At 40.4% G+C, this 25,078-nt stretch overlaps 1 protein-coding gene across 2 annotated transcripts; it reads left to right on the top strand.

The window, feature by feature from the left end:
- The first annotated feature begins 600 nt into the window (after positions 1-600).
- HCFC2 (host cell factor C2) lies at positions 601-20,337 on the top strand. 2 transcript variants are annotated; one of them, XM_030467743.1, is made up of 16 exons: positions 601-780; positions 2,360-2,508; positions 2,870-3,030; positions 3,903-4,111; positions 4,611-4,695; positions 5,722-5,825; positions 6,351-6,539; positions 7,648-7,827; positions 8,185-8,288; positions 9,198-9,360; positions 10,397-10,597; positions 11,795-11,865; positions 13,115-13,252; positions 15,010-15,195; positions 15,648-15,933; positions 17,386-20,337. In XM_030467743.1, exons 1-16 carry the CDS (start codon positions 615-617, stop codon positions 17,409-17,411), a joined length of 2,418 nt encoding a protein of 805 aa, XP_030323603.1. In that variant the 5' UTR covers positions 601-614; the 3' UTR covers positions 17,412-20,337. The 2 variants fall into 2 exon arrangements, with proteins under 2 accessions (XP_030323603.1, XP_030323595.1); XM_030467735.1 differs by lacking the exon at positions 17,386-20,337 and having other exon boundaries at positions 608-780; positions 15,648-15,996.
- The last annotated feature ends 4,741 nt before the right edge of the window (positions 20,338-25,078 follow it).

Here is a 25,078-nt window from a genome sequence, read left to right as displayed (position 1 = left end):
CTAGTAATTAAAAACAAAAAAACAAACCTAAAAAACCTCCAAACCGACCCAACCGGTTACACATTTCAGAGGATCTGAAGGCAGCGCTGGATGCCCCAAGCTCAGCGGCCCACACCGCATCCGCGGTGACCCGGACACCCCTGAAGCCCGGGCCGCCAGGCAGCAGCCCTCCTCCTGCTCCTCCTCCTCCTCCTCCTCAGGCGGGGAGCCTCCCCCGGGCACTCCCGCCAGGCTTCCCGCCAAAGCGAAGCCCAAACCGGAGGCTCTTTGCGTGAGGGGGGCGGCGAAAGGAGCGGCGCAGAGGGGCCCTGCGGCAGGCACGACCGCCGAGAAAACGCCCTCCACACGGCACCCTCGCTGCGCCTCCCGACCACCCCCGTCACCCAGAGGGAGCGGGGCCCCCAGCCAGCCGGCGATCGCCTCCGCCCTGCCTCCCTCCCGCTGCCTGGTAGCGAAGGTGCCGCTGCCGGGAGCTCCCCCTGAGGGCCGGGGGGTAACGGCCCCGCCGCCATCACGTGACCCGCGGCGGCGCCCCGCCGCCACCCGCCGCTCCTTCTGCCCCCCCCCCGCCGGCCTGCCCCGGCCGCGCGGTGCATTGTGGGAGTGGCGGTAAGATGGCGGCGGCCGCCGCTGGGCTGAGCTGGAGGCGGGTGTCTTCCTTCACGGGGCCGGTGCCGCGCTCCCGCCACGGGCACCGTGCGGTCGCCATCCGAGAGCTGGTCATTATCTTCGGGGGCGGCAACGAAGGCATCGCCGATGAGCTGCACGTCTACAACACGGGTGCGCGGGGCGGGGCGGCGGGCGCGGCCCCCCGTGGGCGGGAGAGCGGGGAGAGTGCGGGGCGGGACCGGGATGGACCGGGGCGGGGGCGCCCGGGGCTGTCAGGAGAGGGAGGCGGGGCGGTGAGGCTGTCACGTCTGTAGCCGCCGGTGGGCAGCGGCTTCCCCAGTGCGGCGGGGTCTCCCACCCTCGCCCCTAACCTCCTGCCCTCCCACGGGGCTACCGCCGGGGGGGCTCGGCTGAGCCGCTGTCGCTGAAGGGGCGGGCGGCGGGCAGGCTGTCACCGGGCTGGAAAGCTGCCTGGAACCGAAATGGAGGGGCGGGGTGGGGGGGAAAATATGCTCGGGCGAAGGGTCCTGCCGGGGTTGTGCTGGGTGCTGGCTGATGCTGTCGGGTTAATGCTCCTTTCCGCGAAACGGCGACCTGGGGAATCTCATGAAATTGGGTGGTTTGTTTTTTTTTTGCTTCCCCAGCCCCTCGTCCTTGGGAGGGTGGGTGGGGTACAGAGTCTCTCCTCTAGCAGGTCTCAGCTGGATGACTGCAGGCTGGATTAGCCCCCTCAGGCATCCAAATCCCCCTTCTTCCCTCTGGTGGCAGCTCACCGGAGCTGAATAGGCTGAAAGAGGAATCTTGGTTAGGAAAGCGAACATGCTGGCATTGGGATCCTTTCCAGACAGGAAGCTGCTCGAGGCCGATCTTAGTCGCTGAAAGAGTAGATGCCTGAGTAAGGTACTGCACGGGCTGCTGCTGGATGAGGCGGGAGGATTTCTGTGTCATTTCAGATCTTGGGCTGAGACGGGAGCGAGTGTGCTGCTCAGTCAGCCCGTCCTGGCTGCTTGTGCAAGGTAGCAAAAGCATGGAAGTGAGAGCATGTTAACAGGCCTTTTACCTTGCCAACTTTTAAAAATCGTTCAAGAATTCTGATTTCACACTTTTTCCTTTTTGTGTTTGTGAAAAAAGAAATATCTTAGGAAAAAGGAGACAATATCTCCCGTAATTCTTTCATATCAGAGCAGTTGGAACACCGGGATGCTGCTGCTGGATCAGGCAGTCTCAGTAGCTCTTTCCTGCCTCTGTGCCTCTCCCATGTATCAGTGCAGTGCTCTGTAGATATTTGCACTGGTCCCAAATCAATGTAATTAGTTTTTTGATGGAGCTGTTAAGTCCAGGCACATTGCCATGTTCTATAGCTCTAATAATTCTGTTTCTAGGGCTAGCACCCTCTGAGTTAGTGTAGTTATCTCTTTTGTGTGCAACTGCATTTATGTTCCTCATTAGCCTCTTTTTTTTGGCAAAGCTATTATATTGCTGGGTGACTCTTGGTAACTGACTTAGTTACAGTGACCTCGTGTGCTAATTCACATACTGAGTAACATTGGTTAGATAAAGGTGTTTGCTTTTCTTTTTAGTAAAAAAAAAAAAAAAAAAAAAAAAGCTTTAATTCAATTAAAACTTAATGTTAAACAAACAGACCATTCACAGTTACCTACAGGTAAAAGATCATTCTGTAGAAAGCAGAGGTGTTTAAAAACATGCCTTCCTTCTCAGTGTTTGAATATTTTTTTTTCTAATATTCTAGCAACAAATCAGTGGTTCCTTCCTGCTGTAAGGGGAGATATTCCTCCAGGCTGTGCGGCACACGGATTTGTTTGTGATGGTACCAGAATACTAGTTTTTGGAGGAATGGTTGAATATGGAAGATACAGTAATGATTTATATGAATTACAGGTAGGAAATGTATGAAGATGTTTCAGTTTTCAGGACCAATTTAATTATCTGTTTATGAACAAAATAGTATCCACTGCAGAAGAAAGTTAGATGAACTTTGCTCTGCTTCAGGAGGAATAAGCTCTTTACATAAAGATGGAGAAAATCTAAATAACTTTGGAACAGAGGTTATCATCTAGTCTAAATAAATTTTACAACGTTTAATGTTTTATGAAGGTCAGCTTTTACATATCCCCTTTAATGTATATCCTAAGAAAAGCCCAGCATTCCCTTAAAAATAATTCAGAAAGTATATGAGTGAATTTGACTATGAACAATTATAAATTAAGGTGTTTCTGAACATATATTTATTGTCTTTAAGGCAAGTCGATGGCTCTGGAAAAAAGTAAAACCTCAAGCTCCTTCCACTGGATCACCACCTTGTCCTCGACTTGGCCACAGTTTTTCTTTATATGGTAACAAGTGCTATTTATTTGGTGGCCTGGCAAATGAAAGTGAGGATTCAAATAATAATGTTCCCAGGTATGCTGATTTAGTTTGAATTCAATGTCTTTAAAGAGAAATTATTAGATACACCAGCTTTGAAGAGAAACATTCTATGGAGGCTGTCCTGTGTACCAAGTACTCTCATCTGGTTTATTTGTGAAGTGGAGGGGTTTACATGCCAAGAAGCTTAACTGTGTCTTCTGCTAATCCCACAATATGCAACTCTGACTGACTGCTCTAATGCTTCTGGAGGGAAACCTGAATAGAGTTGGGTATTTTTTTCTAGGATTTTGAGTGATATTCTTAAGAATGGCTTGTTTGTAAGAACTACTTAAACCAGCAAAGTCTCACAAGTCACATCATTCACAACTGAAGTTTCCTGCATAGTGCTGTGCCATGTTACTGTTTAATGCAGTAAACAAGAGGTATCTGGTGTGAATGCCAAAATTCAGAGATGGTTATCTAAAAATGGTTGTCTGATGGCCAGCCTGAAGATATCAGAAAACAAACAGCTTCTTTTCACCTTTGTTGCTTTAGAATTGCAGAAGTGAATCTCTAATGTCTCATGTCATCACATATTTTTTACTATTTGCATTTTTTTCTCAGTTTGTCCATATGTAATTTCTGTTTGGAATGTTGTTTACCAATTTTTAATGGTTCTTGAGAGTGCACCAAGTATGATACAGAGTCATGTTCCATTGGAGGCTAAAAGTTATGATAGCCCATTTTTTGTTTTAAATCTGTTTAGTTTTGTTACTGTCCACAATGCAATCAAGTGTTTTAGGCTTTTGAAATTCTACACTCTCTCAAGAGAGAAATCTGTAATACTTGGAAGAGGTCAAAGTCTAATGTTCAATTTTAAGCTTTCTAATAAGCAAATTTTTCATACTTTGTCAATAATACCCTAGATACTTAAATGATTTCTATGAACTGGAGCTGCAACATGGTTCTGGAGTTGTTGGCTGGAGTATTCCTGTGACCAAAGGGACCTTGCCATCTCCCCGGGAATCTCACACAGCCATCGTATACTGCAGAAAAGATTTGGGAAGTCCAAAGATTTATATTTTTGGAGGGATGAGTGGCTGTCGGCTTAATGATCTCTGGGAACTTGACATAGGTGAGTAGATTTGCTAGTAAAAGTCAGTGCAAGGACCTCATAGGCTAAGAGGAAAAATTATAGTGTATAATGATTAATTGTATGATATGGTGCAGATATTATTTGGACTCACACCATAGTGTTAACCTCCTGTAATTTTTGGATTCAAATAGGTACAGTGTTGTTTACATACATTATCCTTACTGATTTTGGTTACAGCATGAGATTGTTTCCTTGGAGTGTGTTAAAGGCAGTCACTGTGATAACCAAGTTGAATAACAAGAATGAAACCATAATGCATCTTTTTGATAAACTGATAAACAATTAGTTTGTCAGTATTTCCTGTGGATTTTAAAAGAAGCTTTAAGTGCTTGTTATTTCTTCTTCTTTCTTAAAGTGTCTATTTAAAAAAGGTGAAATTTTGTTTTGTTGAATGTTAGAGGTGTATTACCTCTTAAGATCCAGGTACTGAAATACACAGTGATAAAGTGCTTGAGGATTTTTATTCTTTTTCTTTTAGAAACCATGACTTGGTCAAGACCAGAAACTAAAGGGACAGTGCCACTTCCTCGCAGCCTCCATACAGCCAATGTAATAGGAAACAAGTATGTCTGTTGTTAAAACCTCAGCTCTAGAAAGGTACACGTAGTAGGAGAATGATGATGCTTAACCACTACTGCTCAGTACAAGCCATTAGTCCTGTAGAGTAGTTTTCTGCTTTTATTCTCCTGCCTCTGTGGAAATTAAAAAGTGTAATTTAAGGGATTCCCCGTGTCAGTGTTTCCATTCAGCAGGACAATCTGCCCAGCTCACAAGCAGCTTTCCAGTCTTCTTGGTGCACCTTTGTGCATTCTGGGGAGGTGTCAGCTGGGCCTGAGCTGGCTCTGTCAGGAGACAACTTGAGTGCCTCTCTGCCTGTGACACCGTGATCTAGCTAAGCAAAGAAGCTGCCCAAAGAGTAGAACCAGTCCTAGGCAAAACCATTCCAAATTTTTGTGGGCTGGTTTCTCTGTAGTCTGTTCCTCAGTACTTTGTTTCTTGCCAGTGTGGTTTGTTTTGGCAGATAACATTTTATATCAGTTTGCAATCTGGCATGAAGAGAAAGAGGAAAGGGGACAAAGAAGTGTGAAATCTTTGTTATCTTCTGATCCGAGAGCTTAGCTTTATGTTATTTATATGAAATGTTACTTGTTTGTAGCCTGCAGTATGTTTTTAAATTTTGATATCTGACTTGGATATCACTCTTATAATTTTAGACTGGTTTATTGAAAGGTGTGCAGTACAGGGTTGTAGAAATTCCATGTAAGTGTTTTTTAATTTTTGGAGAGTATTAGCAGTTTGGTGGTTTGTAAAAAAGATAAAATATTAACTTCTGATTCTCTGAAGTTGTTTGATGAGTTCAGAGGGGGTTTTTGTTTTTTAATCAATAAACTTACTAAAAAGAAGTCACAAGATAGATGTCTGCAACAGTGCCTTCTAAGGAGACTAGACACAAAATGTGCTGTAAATCAGAACTGAAAGCACTGGACATTTTCTGTTTTGTCCTAGTTTGAGAGAGCACACGCAGCAGATCTGGATGTTAATTGGCTTTTCTTTTCTTTTTCCCTCTTCCCTCTTTTCCTGTATTTCAGAATGTATGTTTTTGGTGGATGGGTTCCACAGTCAGCAGGAGGTGAAATTTCTGCTCATGATGGTGAATGGAAATGTACCGGTTCATTTTCTTATCTTAATTTGGGTCAGTGTTTCTGCCTTTCTGGGAGTGGGCATTTTGAATTAATACTTTTCTAACACTAGAGTAAATACTTTGAGACTCTGGCTAAAGTTTTATGATGCGCCCTTGTAATCCTAGCTGACTAAAGAAGATGCCAGTTATTTTTTTTTTTCCTTTGAATGTTCAGCAGGTTTGCTTATGCATATGTTTTTTTCACCCAACTTTAATGATAAGTAATAGAGATACTCCTTCATTAGGAGCACAAGAGACAGATCCTAAAATGAGTTTTTTCTAAATGTGATAAAAGTATCCCTAAATCTTGTGTTTGCTTGTGTGAGACAACCAGAGATCAGAAAATTCATCCTGTTTTAGTTGATTGTATCTTGCAAACTAACAGGAAAGCGACCTTCTCTTTGAAATAATGCAAATTCAAATGCAGTTGTCTATGAAAACAGGATTTATTTTCATTTTCTCTGAGCAGTATTAACATCTGTATTGCTTGTTTTGGAAAACATCTAGAAACTAAATTTTTTGAGTTTCATTTACTAGATACGGCAGAATGGATAGGTCTGATCTCAGATTGCCAGGAGGACAAAAGTAACTTGTTACCAGGGCCAAGAGCAGGACACTGTGCTGTAGCAGTTGGCACTCGTCTCTATATCTGGAGTGGTAGAGATGGTTACAGAAAAGCTTGGAACAATCAAGTTTGCTGCAAAGATCTTTGGTACCTTGATACTGGTGAGTCAGAAATAAATAAGAGATTTGTACTATGTTCCACATTTTATTAACATGTGAAACTGGTGCTGATGATCAGGACATCTAAAGCTGTAGCAAACTCAAAGGTTATTTAAATTTTAAAGCTTATTTAAGTAAACTACACTTCAATGTTATTTTGGCTTTATCAGAAAAAAATGAGGAAGGCTTGTTTAGAGTCCCTGAAAGAACTTTCTGGCTAGATTCTGCATTGCATGCCATGGTCAATAGACACAAGGTGCTAAAGGGTGTTTTACCTAAACCCAAGGCTCCTGGCCTCTCATCTTCATCTTTGCTGCTGCTACTTACTCTTTTTTTACCAACCCCCTCATTCTCTTGGGATCATTGCTGCTGCTGCTTCCTCATCTCTTGGACTACAAAAAAATTGCTGAAGGCAATTCTGGAGTACTAATTACTCATTAGTAGCTGGCTTGATGGAAGGACATGAGATGGTACTGGGGGAAGGGAAACTAGAATAGTACTTCTGGGAGGGAGTTGTTGCCTGCTCAAGTGGAAGCATGAGAATAGTTACTGGAGATTGTAAATGTTTAGGAGATAGTGTTTTCTGTCTTTTTTTTTTTTTTTTTATCCTCAGGAAGGTAAGAAGATGAAAAAGAGTAGCAGAGGAAGGATGTGCTTGAGAGTGCAGCCTAGTCAGGCATCAAGGCAAGTGAGAGGAGCAGGACATTGGTACTGAATCCTGCCTAGGGAAAGCTCACTTCGGCTACTGACAGCAAACAAAAAGCAAGAACAGTCTTCTGTGAACCATTTCCAAGACTACATAAAGCTTTAGTAGCCATAGAGCTGTGTGCAGCCTTTTAGGAAAGGAAGAGAGTTTCTTATCTACCTTATCCCTATGATGAACTAAAGAAAACATCAAAACTTCAGCTTTTTTCAACATTCTAGAATGACACTTTATAATTCTCTGACTTGATTTGACACCATTGACATTGTTTGGTGTTGAATCTGGTATATATTCTACATAAGTGAAAAAGGAGCTATTGATTTTCATTGCATTATATAGATATTTCTCAAACTGATAAAGGAGGACAACTACAAACATGCCACGTGTGTTTTTATTGGTTTCTTGTAGAGAAACCTCCAGCACCATCACAAGTACAGCTGATCAGAGCTACAACCAACTCTTTTCAAGTGAAATGGGATGAAGTGCCTACAGTTGAAGGATATCTTCTTCAGTTACATGCTGACTCACCATCAGTGGCTGGAGTGCCTGGGACTGGGGTTCCGGAGACATCCGTGCTGAGTTCACAAGGTAGTAGTCAGATCACATGCCAGTGTTTGTGCAAAGGTGGGGTAGAGGGTTGGTAAGTAACAAATACAAATTGGTTTAACAAAAAAAAAAAATTGAGAGAGACCCTTTAACTTGTCCCTGTCAGTTTTGGCCAGCTATCTGAATATGAAGATATTTGCATAGTACCAGGCATGATTTGAGAAAGGAAATGGTAAGGAAGGGATTTTTTTCTGATTGTTTGACCGTGCAGTTTCACTTCAGTCTTAGAACCAGGTGTCCCCTTAGGCATCTTTGAGTCTTCCTCTGGAACAGATTTCAACCAACGTGATGATTAAGTTTTATGTAACTGATTGGAATTTGCTTTTGTTTACATGAAAGGTGGTTCTTCTCTACATCAAAGTCCACAACCATTGCCTAGTGTTCCTTATCCAGAAATGAAGGTGGATCATCCCAGCCAAACAAATAATGTCATTCCTAATAATGTAAGTGTAAACTGAAAAATGCCTATTTGGCAAAGTATCATGGGAAGCTACAAAACTGCCAAAACACTTTATCAGTTTTAAAATAAATAAATACCTGCATACTTTTTAGGCCTTAGAAAAAACCTAAATCAACCAAACCAAAAAAAGACAACTACTAAAGTAGTTGTGGCTGTTTTCTTACATTTATAATGGAGAGAGAGAGTAAAGTCCTCTTCCTAGTAATGTAGAGAGGAAATTGCAACTGTGCTGACCTCCAGAATGTTAACTGTAAACCTGATGCCAGTAGAAATACTGTTCATCCTCAAAATGTTCCTGAAATTACTGTGGGAGGGAAAAAGGATAAGGCACACTCCTTCTTTATTAGTGTTTTTATGCTAGTCTGCTTACCTGTAGGTTCCTCCTACAGTATAAACCAAATTATTGTCTATTCTGGTTATGCAGTTGTGTGTGTACAGTTTTGCCAGTTCAAAAAAATGTAGGGAGGAAAAAAGTGATTAAAGGATCACATTTTTAGAAATGTAGAGCTTTTCTTTACTGGGTAAGACCTCAGGTCTGTAAGGGATCCATAATGTATTCCTCTATAAAACACATGTAGAAGTACTATGAATTTTACTAACAGTAGAAGTATGCTGGGTATGTGCCAGGAGAGCAAATGTTGAAAGCCTCTGTAGCTGTGATTTTTCTCATCCTTTCAAGTCACCCAGTATAGACTCAATGTACACAATCAATGAACCTGCATGTAATAACATAAGAATGTGAGCTTCCCCATCAGATAAAACTGAGTATCTGTTTGGGGCCTGGGGGATTTGTTGGAGGATTATTGCTTGCTGGTTTTGAGAAAGTGTTTTCATGCCATGTTAGCAATTGAAATTTGCAGTTAAACAATAACAAATTTATTGGTTTCGTTAGGTCCAAGTTTCCCTTTCATCCAACTCATTATTAAAAGTAGAAGGAAAAGAAAAGGTTGCAGCACCTGAAAACAAGATTACACAGGAGACTATGAAAAACCATGCAGATGCTACAGGATTCAAAGAACCAAATGCCCCTTCTCTGTTGCCCGTTTGTACGTCAAGTAAGATGACTATAGAATAAAAATTAATTAAAAAGTGAAAGTTAAAATTCATCTCATAAAAATGAGATTATTTCTGTCTTGCAATTCAGAATTATTTTAGTGGTCTTTCTAGTTAAAAAACAACCAACTTATGCTAGTTATTGCTGTACATATCTTCAGAAGATATGAGGAAAAACAAATCTTAAGTTGTTTGAAGTGTTGCAAGGGACATGAAATTCTCAGTCTATTCATTATTATGTTGGCAGAAGTGTGTCTTTAAACATAAACATTCCTTTTTAACATCAAAGAACAGACTGACAGCACCAGATTAATTTTACAGCATCAAGGTGATAGCAACTCCAGGCTCTGTTTGACGTTGTTTCTGCCTGTTGGTGAAAAGCTATGAGCCAATCTAAAACTTTAGGCAAAGTAGAGAGGAGCATGTTTGTTTCTGACTGCAGAGGAAACAGAAGATGCTGAGGCACAGATTCTCTGATTCTGTGATACAGGCACTGAAGTTCTTCAAGTTCAACGTGGTGAATCCAGGCTCAGTCACCTGGCCTGTTTATATTTGAGTTTCATATAATTTACAGATTGTGGGATTTTAATTTTCTTCATTGTAAGTATTATGTGGATCTTAGTGCTAAGTGAGAAACAGACTTGCACAGTGGTTAATCTTAAGTTCACTGTTACAAATCTGTGATACTGAGTTGTGTAGGTATTTTCTCATTATATTAGGATTTATTTTCCAAATTAATCTTTTTGTAACCAAATAGATATAGAACAGCAAGCTTAAAACAAATGAAATTGCTGTTTTAATACAGCTGTTTGCATGTATTTATTTATGACCATGCAGACAAACTCTTGCTAAGTTCTATACCTGAAGAAATTAATAATACAATTAATGCTACAATAGCAATTAACACAGACAGATCTATTATAACCCGAATCTGTGTTAAACTGTGGTTTTATATGAAACTAAAGCCATTAGGTCAAGTTGAGATTTGTTAGATGTTACCAATATCAAATGCTGATTAATATTTTCTTTTTTTTTAAGGTGCTCAGAGTTCCACAAATGTAGGTGAATTACATGACTTGGACAAACGAACTGTAAATCCTGATGCTTCTGTCTCCAGTACCCTCTCCAGCACGCAAACTATGGTAACCCAGCAGGCTGTTAAAACTGAGTCATCAAGTACAAATGGGGCGGTTGTTAAAGATGAAACTTCACTAACAACATTCAATTCAAAATCTGAAGGTTTGAAATGTGTTTCACATACTGTATTTTGAGCCATTTATATCTAAGGCCATCAGTATTCTTTTGGTGTGGTGGGGTTCCCATCTTGAGGAGTACCTGGGATTGAGATAGGACTTTGGGCATTGAGGACCTTGGGTAGCCTGGATGACATCTGCTATGATGTAAACATCTTTTAAAATCAGGATATTTCTTTTAAACAAGTGTAAAACACTTTGTTTCCTATAAGCTAGAAGTCCTTTAGATTTTCATTTATGCAGAAGCCCATTTTCTAAATAGCAGTGGCAGCCAGTTTTGGTGCCTGTAGCATCTTTGCCTGTCTGTGTATTTAGGTGTAAAGACTAGAGATGGTAACTTTAGATGGTTTTGATTTAAACAATTGACCTATGTTACAAATATGCCCAGTTCATGAGTCTTGCTCACCCAGTCAAATGTGGTGACCTCTTCTGAGTCTGCTTGAAGTAGCTGAAATAAGCAGCAAAGCAGAAACCAAACACATTTTTAGTTTTTCAGGTTTTGTCTTTCATGCACATCAACAGATTGTGCTCAGTATTGTTTTGAGTGTATCCTCTTACTGATGCTGTGTGAGTAGGGTAATTTTTAACAAACAGTATTGTATTTTAAAAGCAAAGCTCAGAAACATAGGTATAGAATACTAATATTCCCTTGCGTTGCTCATGTGCTTAGTGCTTATGTACTTTAATTTATGCTTTTTTTTAAAGATTCTATTTAAAATTTAGTAAGTGTTATTTTCCCATTTATTAGGATTGTTCAGAGATTAGCTGTTCATATTCAGAATTCAGGCTGTATTAATGTCAGAAAGCATGCATTCAAATTTAGATTTCATGCTTAGACTTTTCATATAATGTCATCAGTATGTACCTTAATCTGGTATTTAGATTATATTTTCATAAATACTTCATATTGATTTAATAATTCTGTCACTTTTTAGGATGTTCTGTGTCCTGCCTTTTGTCTATATTTATCTCTAGCAGACTGCAATGCCAGCCTCTTACAGTTGTTCTTTGTGATGCAAGCCAAAATTAATTTTTGTGTTATAAATAGAACTGCATGCAAAAGTCTGAGACGTACTCTTGCAACAAATACCTGTAACTGGCTATTGATGTCATCTTTCATACTCTGTGGGCTTTGTGTTAAGTTTTTCTTGTCACTTAAGCTTTTAAATAACTTTGTTTCTAGCTGCTGAAACTGCTTATATCATGCCTTCGACAAGGGTCAGTGCTGGACAGACAAATGATTCACATTCCTCAGTAAGTCTGAAAAAGTGTAATCAAATAGCTCTGTTCCTTGTTCTGTTTATTAGTTGTCAGGGCTCTTCTGTTTAATTATATTTCTGAAAGAAAAGCCATTTATATTTAGGGCTTGAAGTGAATAATACAGTGGTAAACATTTCTTTTGTAAAACTACTGGCATTGTGTGGGTTTGATTTGAGCCTAAGTAGCAGTTGTGTAGTTGGGAGGAGATCCAAGTATCTTTTTCAGCTGTTGAATCATTTTTATGGACTGGCACAGTGGAATGGTCTCTCTGCTGTGTGACGTGCAAGTGTAAAATGTTTTTCTGTGTGCACATCTGAATTCAAAATGAAGTATGTATTAGATCACACTGGTGTTAGGTGCTGATCTATAGGTTTGAAATGTAACTAAACTGACATCTTGATGTTTTTCCCTAGAGGAGATGGGGACTGACTATGCAAGCTGTAAATGCTGCCTGAAAAAGTAAATGCTTCCTGTTTCACCTGCTTACAACTTAATACACAAAGCCGAGGTGCCAGTGTTGCACCTTGATAGTGTCCAAAAGAGAGGACCTAAGGATGGGAAGAAGCAGCTGCTGCTTAAGGGCTGGGGTGCTTTTGCCAACCGTGGCTGCCACTCACTCCTTTTCCATGCCAGCAGGATCATGGCCTCTCTGTGCTGGGCACACTGACCATGCAAGTGCCCTCCCTGGTGCCCAGAGGAAAGCAGGAAAGACACTTTGTCTTTCCTGGGTCAGTGAGGAATAGTTCCCTTGCCCTCCACCACCATTGCCTCATGTCACAGCAGAGGCCCTCAGCTGTGAGCAAGTTCAGCAGTAGCTTAAAAGATGGCATGTTTGGGGCTGAGGTGTAGCTGAATCCCAGGTAGGGCTTACTGGTACTGCTCCGTGTGAAACTTCTTGACCTCTGAGTGGAATAGACTCAAAACTACATGCTGCTACAGACTTAAAGCTCTACAGCTTTAAACTTCCCCTCCCCATTTAAACTAGAGTGTCCAAGGTGATATCCCCACTCTTTGTGTTTTGTTTTGTTTGTTTGTTTTCTTAAATGTTGGACTGTATCTAATCCGTGATTAGTGACCAGTTGGTTTTGAAAAGTATTTTAATAAGACATGCCTATTCCTTTGAAGTATAAGAAAGTAACACTGGTATGAAAGGGGATTGTCTCTTACATATGCTACAGTCTTAGCATTTTTATTACATACATTGAAGTATGCATAACCTACATAACATGTTCTCAAATAACAGAAAACTCCACAAAGACAAACGGCAGCGGTGAAAACACGAGACCGGCAGTGGTACGATGTTGGAATTTTTAAGAACAACAATGCTGTGGTGAGCCAGTTCTACTTGCTGCCAGAGGAAATGCTGACCCTCTCTAACAAGGTAGATGTTAATTCTTCTCTAATATTCTTGCACATGTGTATTTTGGAATCTGTCGCTCATCTGCTTTACAACAAAATGTGGGATTTTCTAATACTGCAGCAGGACCTGGTGCTTATATTTTGTGATCACGTAGTTCCTCCTGTGCTTTGTTCACACTTCTGTACAATTTCCCAAATCAGATTAGTTTTCTTATGTTGTTCTTGTATGAAAACATAGAATGTCTTACTTTGCTAATTCTAATTCTTTCCATAGTTCTATTTTAGCCTTAGGAAAGGATTTTAAATTTAATGAACCTTCAAGGCAGTAAAACTTGTTAAAAATTTTAAAAACCCATACTTTTTGATGTTATTTCATAGAATAATTTCAGTATGGTATTTGAGTGTTTCTTCTCTGTTTCCAGGATCTTTGCTTACAAATTGTTACATACTATTAAGACACAGGCTAAGCTGTTTAAAAATACTGGGTGTGGAACTGTAGTGTATTTTGTATTAGTTTTCTGTAACAGTGTTGTTGCACTTGTGAGTTTATATATGAAAATTCAGTATGTGCAAAACTTGGAGAAACTATGGTGAAAATGTAAATTAATGATATCCTAGTGAAATAAAAATGATGGGTTTATTTTTTCTTGAGACAGAAACAGAACATTTTCAAATAAAGCATTTCACTATAAATACTGCACAGCTTAATTTTAACCAGCATAGTACATTTTAGAGTGTTCACGTTTACTGTGATTTCTTATACATTATTCAGAAGGAAAATAGTTCCATTGGAGGTTTCAAGGATGCATCTATTTTAAACACAGAAGTACAGTAGCACATAATGTTTCAGAAATCTATTTGTTCATAACTCACAATGCCTTTCTTTAAAAACATTTTGATTACCTACGCATCAAATTCCAACTCCTAACTAGAGGAGTAACTGGCTTGGAAACAAAAATAATTTTTAGGACAGAAGAGTATGCTAATTAAAGCATAAGCTATGCAGTTGGAAATGCTGCTTTGCTTTTACTTTCCCCTGTAGTGAAATGAGGCAACCAGGTGCCACTAATTACCAGGCAGTGGGCATGAGCTTGTGTTAAGCCCACCTGTGCCTGATTAGGGTGGGCCCCCACTGCGCATGAGCAGGATTAGGGGGCCAATAAAAGCACGCAGTAACGAGACAACCCGAGCAATGCTGAGGGCCGCAGGTTCCAGACTCCTCAAAGCCTCACCCTGATGGCGATGAGCTCTGGTGGAGCAATAAAGGTAGAGCAGTGCTGAAAGCAGCACTTAAAGCCAAGCATGCCGAGATTGTGAGTTCCAGCGTGAGCTGAGTTTGTGAGTTTGAGCCTTACCTTTTTATTGGCCCCCTGGTCCTGCTCATGCGCAGTGGGGGCCCGCCCTAATCAGGCACAGGTGGGCTTGACACAAGCTCATGCTCACTGCCTGGTAATTAGTGGCACCTGGTTGCCTCATTCACTGCATTCCCCAGTAAAAATGACCAAAAGGTGCAGTTCAATTTAAATGACTGAAAAATTGGGTTGTTTTCTTTTTGGTTAGAGATGTAGTCTCATATTGTTTCTTACATCACCTGTTTTGAGGTGAGCTAGTGCCTCACTCAGAACCTTTTTGTAAGTTCTGATACAGGCACAAAAGTGTTAGATCAATTTTCAGTCTCACTTAAACTTCCTAATCTTGATTTTATCACTACGTACTTTGTATTTTTTAAGCTGTGCTTAGAATTTTCAAAAAATTAACAGAAATGTTGCTTTTTTTCAGATGGAAAGTGCAGATGTACTAGACTACAGATTACTGAAGAAGCAGGATCTTTTCCCAGGCACAGTGTATAGGTTCAGAGTTGCTGCAATTAATGGCTGTGGTGTTGGGCCTTTCAGTAAAGTCAGTGAATTCAAGACTTGCATTCCGGGTTTTCCTGGAGCTCCCTCAACAGTCAAAATCACCAAGGTGAGAAATACAAGGAATTCTACTTCCAAAGTATAAAATTATCTCAGTTTTCAGTTGGTTTGTTGTTGGTGTTTTTTCCAAGTTAAGATTTTAATGTAAAATAGTGTCATGTGTAATTGGTTGATTCTGCTCAGTGCAATATTCTTTAAGAAATTTGCTACAAAGAATTATTTTAAGACTTAATGACCATGTTACAAGGTACACATCTTAATCATCTGATACTTTCCCTATGATTTTATCTTTTTACATCATTGAAACTATAAAGGTTTGCCATGTTTTTTAAAAAAAAAAAACAACACAAAATACAAAAGACACATCCAAAGAGTGATGATATTAGGTTAGAATTTTCATATTATCTTTAGATGGTTTTTAAACGATTTTTCTTTCTTTTTCTCTATATGAGTATCTAATGATTAGCTACGTACTATCACATTTTCTCCCTTTTTCCTTAGAGTGTAGACTGTATTCATCTTTCTTGGGAGCCTCCTGCCTCACCCTCTGGAAATATTTTAGAATATTCTGCCTACTTAGCAATACGTTCCACGCAATTGCAGGAAAATCCAAGTCAGCTTGTGTTTATGAGAATATACTGTGGTCTTAAAACATCATGTATAGTGACTGCTGCCCAGCTTGCTAATGCTCATGTAGATTACACTTCCCGACCTGCAATAGTGTTCAGAATTTCTGCAAAGAATGAGAGAGGATACGGACCAGCCACGCAAGTTCGATGGCTTCAAGGTAAAGCTGGTGGCAGATGCAGCATTTAAAATGGGTTGTAGCTGTGGCTGGAAAATGGTGTCTCTAGAACCAACACCCTTCTTAGTGCATGTGAAGTTCTTGGAATGTCATTTTGTGCCTTACAGAAGTTTTAAGAAAATTTATTTGTTGAATGTTGCGTGACATTTTACGAAAATTTTTAGATTTGTTCACAAAGAAAAGCAAGTACTGAAATATTGGTTACTGAGTCTTACCCCACCCTTCAAGTACCAAAAGCCTAGTAAGATTCTGATTTCCCAGGGCTTTGCTTCAACTCAAATTTTTTTCGTTGTGATAAGCAATTCAGTTACATACATGGGTGTAATATTTTCCTTTTTTCAATAACTTCTCCCTCCTTATTAGAAAAAAATTTCTAAAGGTGACCTAAGGTGTATTTTTGCAATACATGTACACTTTAAAGTCTATATTATATTCAGAAAAGGTTTTGTCGTCTTGCCCCTGCATTTGAATTCATCCAGGTTCATGGTGAGCTGGTCATGGGAATGGATCCACTGAAAATTAATACTGCTTTTTAGCCTGATCAGTTCCGGCTCACCTTTTCATAGAATCATAGAATCATAGAACTGGCAGGGTTGGAAGGGACCTCAGAGATCATCAAGTCCAACCCTTGATCCACTACCGCTGCAGTTACCAGACCATGGCACTGAGTGCCACATCCAGTCTCTTCTTAAATATCTCCAGGGACGGAGAATCCACTACTTCCCTGGGCAGCCCATTCCAATGCCTGATCACTCTCTCTGTAAAGAAATTCTTTCTAATGTCCAACCTAAACCTCCCCTGGCACAACTTGAGACCGTGCCCTCTTGTCTTGCTGAGAGTTGCCTGGGAAAAGAGACCAACCCCCACCTGGCTACACCCTCCTTTCAGGGAGCTGTAGAGAGTGATGAGGTCTCCCCTGAGCCTCCTCTTCTCCAGGCTGAACAGCCCCAGCTCCCTCAGCCTCTCCTCATAGGGTCAAGTAAGCCAATCCAAGGCCTCAAAAAAAGAACTTTTGCTGGCTTCTTCTCTCATCCTACTCCTTCCCCTTTTCTGGCTTAGCTTTCTGCTAGTTGAGAGCTGGCATTGCTCAGCAAGCACCACTGGTGAGCACGCAGGGAGGTCAAGAAGGGGCAGAGGGAGAGGAGTGTGGCCACCCCTTTGGAGAGCAAGGAGCTGAGTGTAGCTGTGTGGGCTGTGATCCACGTGGGGTGGCTGAAAGCCAAGTGTTGAATGCATCACTGCTTGGTGCTGAGCAATCATGCAGAAGCTGTCTGCCATGATGTCTTCTGATACTATTTTATTTAACCCTTTAATTGGTTTTGGCAGTGGTCTGTATCCCAGATCTCTGAAAACAGGAGTTGTTTTTAAAGAGTTTAACCATGTACAACAAGGTGAAGCTATGAAACATTTAACAATGTCTCCTTCTTTTTGCAGATCTGAAAACATCAAGCTCAAAGTAGAAACAACATAATAAGTCTGGAGTTTCGAATGTAGTGTTTAATGTAACTCTTGTACTATTTGTAAATGCTACAAATATTTTATTTTTGCATTGTTTTTATCTTTAAAATATATAACCTTTTTTATGTTTGAAACGTGAGCGTTACACAGCCTTGCTCAGGTTTGAGTACCATATAGAAACTACATGGAAGATCGTGGGGTGGAGGACCCCATGCTATCCAATATATCTTTTTGGTAGTGATAGTTAAAATGTTAAAAGTACACAGTTTTAGATTAAAAATAAATTAATAAATAATTGGCACAGGCAGTGGTATTTGAGGTAGAGCCCCCATGATTGCTATAGATCTTCCATAGATAATTAATGAGATTTGGTATATGAGCAAATTCTGTTTGGTTTCGGTTCCTTTTTCCACATTCTTCATCGTGGTGCCTGAGTACAAGGCAAAAATTTCCAGTTATTATATAGTAACTTAAAATGTATAAATATTTTAATATATAATTTTTTGTAAAGAAATGATTTTTCTACTATTTGTAACAAATATCTAAATCTTGAAAGATATCCCCTGAAGATTTAAAAGGAAAAAGATACTTAGCCATTGCTCTTATTACAAAAAAAAGAACATAAATTCATTGTAAATGCACTACTAAGATTTAGAATTATCCTTTTGTAGTTGTACAAATCGTAAACTTGTAAATACCAATGTTTACAAGAGACCTTTCTGGTCTTTTATTAAAACTTCCATGAGACTCATTCTCTTTTTTTTTTTTTTTTTTTTTTAAGTCCATATGCTTTGCTTTTAGCATATGCTTGCTTTTTGCACTAATAATAACTTACCTCATTCCTGTGTTTCTAATCACTTGTGTTGCTTCCATAATATTTCTGTAAAACTTCAATCTGAAAATTTTAACCAAAGTTTAGGATACATGGTAAGCAATTTTGCACATATTATATGGCAACTTCCAACATATTTATTCCAGTTAATCTTCTTAAGTGCTTGTTTGCTTTACCAGTATATTCTACCAATCAAGTTCAGTATCTCCCTTTTACTATGCATCGTTTTACATTAACTAGCTAGCTGATAAATTCAAGAAGCATTACTTCTAGGAATAGGTTGATCCATTCCTATGCTAAAAGAAAAAAAAATTGTTCACAGTAGTGAAATAAAGGTAAACATTTTTAAATGCTATTTATGTATCTATATATAAACCTATGTTTACCAAAGTGTAGAGGAAAATGGCTGAGTTGGACAAGGTCACTAGATAAATAGATTGAGGCACCTAAGTAAGATTTATTTTAAAATGAAATCTAAATTATTTACTGTGCAATGAAGTTTATACTTTGCACTTTAATTTTGCCCTGAATGCCAAAAGATTATACATCAAGGTAGAATTTCTTGCCTCTGCCAGTTAAATTTGTCTTAAGAGTGTTTGTAAATATATAAACTAAAAGAAATTATGTGCCTGGTTCAGTGGGAGAAGTATCACTAAAATATTACAGGTTTAATGGCTCAAGTATCCCAGAGCAGATTTAATGGCCAAGTTTTAGCTACCCTGAAAATCAGGGTTGTAATGGAAGTGCTGATACAGCCTTAATTATCACAACACATCACATGCTATAATAGCATATAAAAAGTGCTGGGGACCATAAATTGCTACAGTAGTGTTAATTGTGGCATAGGAGCAATACACATGGTTTTACTCCAGAGAAAAATCATGTGTTTATGACAATGACAGATATCCCAGGTTCACTTTAAAGCAGTGTTTATAGTATGAATGTATAGGACTTTCTTGAAGTTAACTGGCTTTAAAATACTTGTGTTTTAATGGTCCATTTCATCAGGTATGACCTCACTACCAATACTGTCTGATAACTAAAATACCATACACATGAGCTGTTAACTAGAAGAACAGAACTTGGTTTTTCTTATTAGTACTGTGAAAGAAGCCTTTAGAGAAAACACTTGTGGCTTTGATTTTGTTGGTTGATAGCTGTGATTGTAGAGTTGTTATTTAAGAATAAAATCTGTTGGGTATGTCCGGGTGGAGTTTTTTTGCACTTAGTTTCACATGCTTTGCACAATTTCTTTTCCAGTGGGTATGTCACAACTACCAAAGGGTAAAACTGTGGCGTTTTCAATGAAAGTAGAATTTCTTCCTGAGTGTGCTTTCTTCAGCTGACTTGACATAAGATATCACTTTCTCTTCCTTGTCCAAGTTGGATGATGTTGAATAGCGATCATACGCAGATCTTCCTCAGTTTTACTTTAAAATGAAATTGTGGTACATGCTGTAAAATACACTTTGTGGTCTGTTTTTAGAGCTGTATTTATAAATGTCTGGATCCCACCTGTTTTCCTATCAGTTAGATACCAGACCAATAGCGATCGTTGGATTATCAATTCGTTTGGAAGTCTGTTGACATCAGCACTTTGAGAATCTGTGTTACCCATTTATTTTGCTATAGGACATGTACCAGAAGCTGAAGTCCATGGGATGACAGCATCCATGTTGTAGAAATGTCTAGGTTTACTAAATTCCTTAGGGAAATTGTGACTGTGTAAGTGTAGGACGGTCGTGCCAGTTACGGCAGAGACCGCTACAGCTTCACCTTGAGAATGTTCTTGTGAAAATGGAAATGAAGTGAACAATAACTTACACTTTGTGTTTTCAAAGTAATTATAGCAATATCTTTTGAATGTAGTTTAAAGTAGAGCACATGATCATGCCATAAACTCTGAAGATATAATAAGTATTACTGTTATTATCTGATATTTCAGGATAGCGGATTTGACGTGAACTTAGTCTTACGGCCTGTTACTTAACGACCTCTACAAGGAAACTGACATTTTGTACAATTCAAGTTGATCAGTCTTACTTCAAAGCATTGTTTGTTCTTTGTAATAAAGTGGTTGTCCTATCGAACGCATTGTAAACACTGAAGTGTATGTCTGTTTTTTCAAAGGTGTACGTGTACAAACTTCCCATTTCTGCCCTTCTTTAGAAAAGGGGATGATTCAGAGAAAAGCGTGAGTATATTTGTCTTGGGGGGAAGAGGGTCTAATGATAAGCATTGTAATACTGAGTATTACTCTTTCATAAAAAGTATTTCCCAAGTTACTTCTTGGTTGCCTCGTGGGTTTTTTTCTTAGTTGCTGTTCCCCCCAGTGCTGCCACCACCACCACCACCACATTCCCCTGCAATTTCTGGGCTCTCACCATTACTCTCTCCCCTTCCATGCTGTTGTGGCAGGCAGCTTGTTGGCTGCAGCCTCTGAAATGGAATTCTGAAATTACTTCTCTGTCTAGGCTACAGCTATAGCTATTGTGGCTATTCATAATGAGTGGCAAAGAGTCTGGCACTTTTCTCACTTGGCTTTGTTACACCTCGTTAAAAGGATGGGATGTGAGTGAGCACTTACTGTGTCACTAGAAGTCTTCTAGTAAGGATATGAATTGTGTACATGTCCAGCTCTGTTCAAAATGTCACAGTCTTAGGGGAAGGCAGTAAATTTTAATGGTGTCCAACTAAGCAGAACTCCTGGGGAAATAAATAATACATCTTTCTAGAAGCTGGGGAGCAGAGAGGAGCAAGTAATCTGAAAGGTCTACAGGATTGTTTCTAAACCTTCAAGAGACTTCCCATAAGGAAATGCTAAACGCCGTGTGCTCCAAATTGATTCCTCCCTTATGTTCCTAGCTATTATAACAGAGTAACTGTTGTCCTATTTTCAGTTATTTGTGATCCTTGCATTACTGGAAAACAAGTGAGAAAATGTAAGCAATCACTGAAGAATTCCCTCATTGTGCTTTTTGTTTTTTCAGTTAATAAGATTCTCAGAGTAGGAATTGTTTTCTCTTTAAGGCAGACTTGAATTTGCTTCTTTGAACTTATCTTCAAAACAACTCAGAAACAATTTTTTTTCCTTCATAGCGTTAGCTGGTTCCTGGTGTATTTTTATAACATTTTCTAATGAGTTAGAGGCCAGGGCTTTTTTTCTGTGGCTTCTAGTTCTGACACTGAAGCATTTCCAGATTCCCAAGGCAGGGGTGGAGCATAAGCTGCCGGCATTGTATTCCCAGTTAATGTGTTCCTCCTTCTATTAGTTGTGAGAAACTTCCTTTTAGTGTGGTTTTTATCCATTGATCTCAAGCTAATCCCTTTTATTAGAATTTCCAGAAGTTAGTTGAAAGTAGCAGGAAAATGAGCTTAAACTGCTAAGCAAGCTAAACTCTTGCCCCATGAGTAACTCTTGAGGGCACTGCACTTCCAGTGCTTCCTCCAGACAGAAGATCCCCACCGTGTGCTGTGGGGTAGGTGGATGAGTGGTGTCTCTGCCAGAGAATTTCTCTCCTGCACCTGCAGACCCTTGCTGGCCTTACACAGGCCTGGCACGGGAAACACCACTACGATAAAAACCACAACCCAGCCCCAGATGTGTTGCTGAGCCTTGAGGACAAGTGATCCAACAGGATCTGTGGGGCTGAATCCTCCTGTGTTCCTCGAACCAGGGGGCAGTGGTGGAACCCACTTGGGAGACCCCTCTGGCAAACGCTGGCCCTGGGTCTGGATCTGGGTCTGGGGGATGGCCTGGCTGCCAACTGCGTGAGTGCCCAGTGCTGAAGGGTTGGTGCTAGAGACACAGCCCCTCTGCCCCTTCTCCCTGGCTTGCATCACCCACACATTCCCCAGGCAAGTGCAGAAGTCATGCTTTGGCCATGCTGCTGTTCACAGGAGTGGGAATTGCTGAGAAAAAAGAACAAATACCAGGAGATTCGTGCCTGCGAGGCAGGAGGTGGCAGGATGCTGGGGTGTTTCAGGCACCCAGTTTCATCTGAGATTGTATGTGCTGGTATGAGTTTGCTCTGCTGGGCTCATCAGTGACAGAGCAAAAGAAAGGAAGGAGCTGGGTTGCATGGATGGGAGACGGGGAAGGAAGAGGAGGGCTGGGATGGGAGGAAGGCCTAAGATCTCTGTGAGCGATGGGATATATTTGTTTAACTACATACACATGTGCCTAACGTTAGGTCATGAAAACCTGGCATCTAAAATGGACTCAGTTAAGTGGCTCCTTGGTCTGTTCCCAAAATCCTTAAAAAGTCTGAAGTACTTTACTTGTTGAACTTACAGCTCTGCCAACAACAACAACAAACAACAAAAAAACCCACCACACCAAAAAAATACATTAAAAAAACCAAACCAAACTTGCCCATCTGGGGCTGGGTTTGGTTTGCTGTCACTGTTTTATTGAGGAGGTTTTTGCCTCTCACAAGCATCTGCTTCTAATATGCCATAATTGCTAAGTTGGTAAAGCAGTTCCGTAAAATGAAAATTAAGTCTCGGATATGGTACCTTCAAAGAGAGAAAGGCACAAAGCATTTCAGCATGTGCCAAATGGTACGCAGTGTTCAGAGAGCTATTTCTGCTTCTGATGAAATTATAAAATCCTGATAACCACACATGGAAGTTATCAATATACAATTATTTCCAAGAGGTTCTTAAAAGAGGTACACGTCTTATCTGCCGTCTTAGGAGGTTCAAAGCCACCGGTTCCTTGGTTTTGTTTCCATCTTCTGGGTTTTTGCATGTTGGTTTTTTTCTTTTTGTATTCTCTCATTTAAATGTTGTGGGAGTTGATTGTTTTGTTTGGGCTTTTTTGACAGGGGCTCTAAACTGCCTTTTAGGATGACCACCTGTCTCTTACATGCAGTGTTGATAAGTCTCCTTTAACAAGAAGTTACTAGGTACAAGTACTAGCTTCTTACTCTGAGCAGCATTAAGTACGCCAAATTTTTCTTTTTAGTAGCAGTTTTGTAATTATTTTTTCACTGCACTTTCCCTGAGTGGGGGAGGAGACTTTCATATGTTGACTTTATATGCTGTCTGCTCTGGAAGGAAAATGTTTGGAGCCTAGGAACAACTCTGAAATTATTGCCTTGAAAAGAAGACTTGAAATTTCAACCTAGCAGATTGAGGTGTCTTCTACTTATGTTACAGCATAAATATTTTAATATAAATGCAAACTATTTATGTAGTTACTGTTCAAAGATCAGCTACCAAGATCCATTTCTTCTCTCTGTGCTGCTGTCAGAGGGTTGGAAAGATGAAGCTGCTGTAGGAAAATGCAGCTGAGCCATCTGAAAAAGCACAGGAGCTGTCAAGCCAGACAATGTAAAATGGTCAGATACTGCCAGTGTTTCTTTCCTGGCCTGTGCAATCTCACAGCACCCATTCAGGGGGCACTCTGGACAAGTTTCAGCTTGTAAAACGTGGCTGTTGCTGATGGTTTTGAAGAGAGGAAGAGTGGTATCGGGCTCTGATGCTGCACTCCTCAGGCCCTGCAGTCTTCCCATTCCCATCCTGAGCAACAGAACCCATTTCAGATGCTTTCCAGCTGACAGGAGGTGAGATTTTTGGATCCTGTCCTTTCTCCCACAGTGCTTAACTATTCCTGGCTGGCTCCAGGGATCCTCCTGCTCACCAGGTTGCTTTTCCCAGTGTGTTGCATCACACAGGGAACCCGGGTGGGATTGGATTTCACAGCCAGGGCCAAGGAATCAGATGTTGCAGAGACAAACCTTTCCATCCCAGAGTCCTTATCTGTCCTGTGCTCTTCTCACCAGTGGCAGGAGATAAGCTCTGGTGGGGTCCACTGCTTGTCTTCACACAGGGTGCAGGGAGGAGTGAAAAAGAGTATAAACTCCACCCAGTTTTCTGTTGCATAAAATGGTGACGGCATTTTAGCTGCAGATGTATTTCCAGTGACAGAGTGTTTCTATGTAAACTCTGAGTCTCAGGTGAGCTGCTGGGAGTTGCTTTTATTTGCTGTTACTGAATCCTTTGGGCTGGGAAACACTCTGCTCGTCACAGCCACATTTCAGACAGGTTCCCCGACCTTATTTACAGAATTATTTTGATTTAAAAAAGCTTCTGTAGGTTTGCCTCTCGTTTCTGCAATGCTAAAGACACCCCTGAAGCAAATACATTTAAGAAATAAGTTTTCTGCTGTTGTTGTCACTAAGCAAGCTTCCACCAGTGGCTAGGTCCGTGCCCTACCCTCAGTCTGGGGAGAGCTGTGTACCAAGGCATGGTAGAGAACTGCTTTAAGTTGTAAAAAAAAACCACCCTTTTTTGTCCTTTATTATGCACAATGACGATGCACTGTGACAGCAGTTTAGGTACATCAGACAAGTACTTTAATCACTGTCACCCCAATGGCAGGGGAGGACTCAACACTGTACCCTATGATTTCTGGAGACAAGTGGTCTGTGCTCCTAACAGGACCAAAAACCTGGGCTGACTCTGGCCGGAAATATATTGCTGATAAAACTTCATTTGCAATACACTGCCAGTTGATGTGCCTTCAAGGAGTGAGCACTGAGCCACTGATTACTGCAGTTTTGTTTGCCAGAAACCAAACCCTTTCAGACACCTCTATCTTAAAAATCAGCTGCAATCTCCAGTGCTGTGCTGGCTGGGCCAGATTATGTATAAATCACCCAGAAATTAGATTAGCAGCTTCAAGGATGCTCCTCTGCCCAGCAGATATAAACCCTCCATAGTTTCTTTTCATACAAAACCAAATCAGGTGCCACTGCTCATGATAAATGGATCCTCTGGCCCAGTGTGCTACAGTAAGATATTCCAGGAAATTACCCTGGCAATTTGCCT

This window comes from Calypte anna, chromosome 1 (assembly GCF_003957555.1).
Source record: "Calypte anna isolate BGI_N300 chromosome 1, bCalAnn1_v1.p, whole genome shotgun sequence".
Classification (NCBI taxonomy): Eukaryota; Metazoa; Chordata; class Aves; order Apodiformes; family Trochilidae; genus Calypte; species Calypte anna.
The sequence above is the reverse complement of the archived record's forward strand: the minus strand, read 5'-3'. Positions and strand labels throughout refer to the sequence as shown.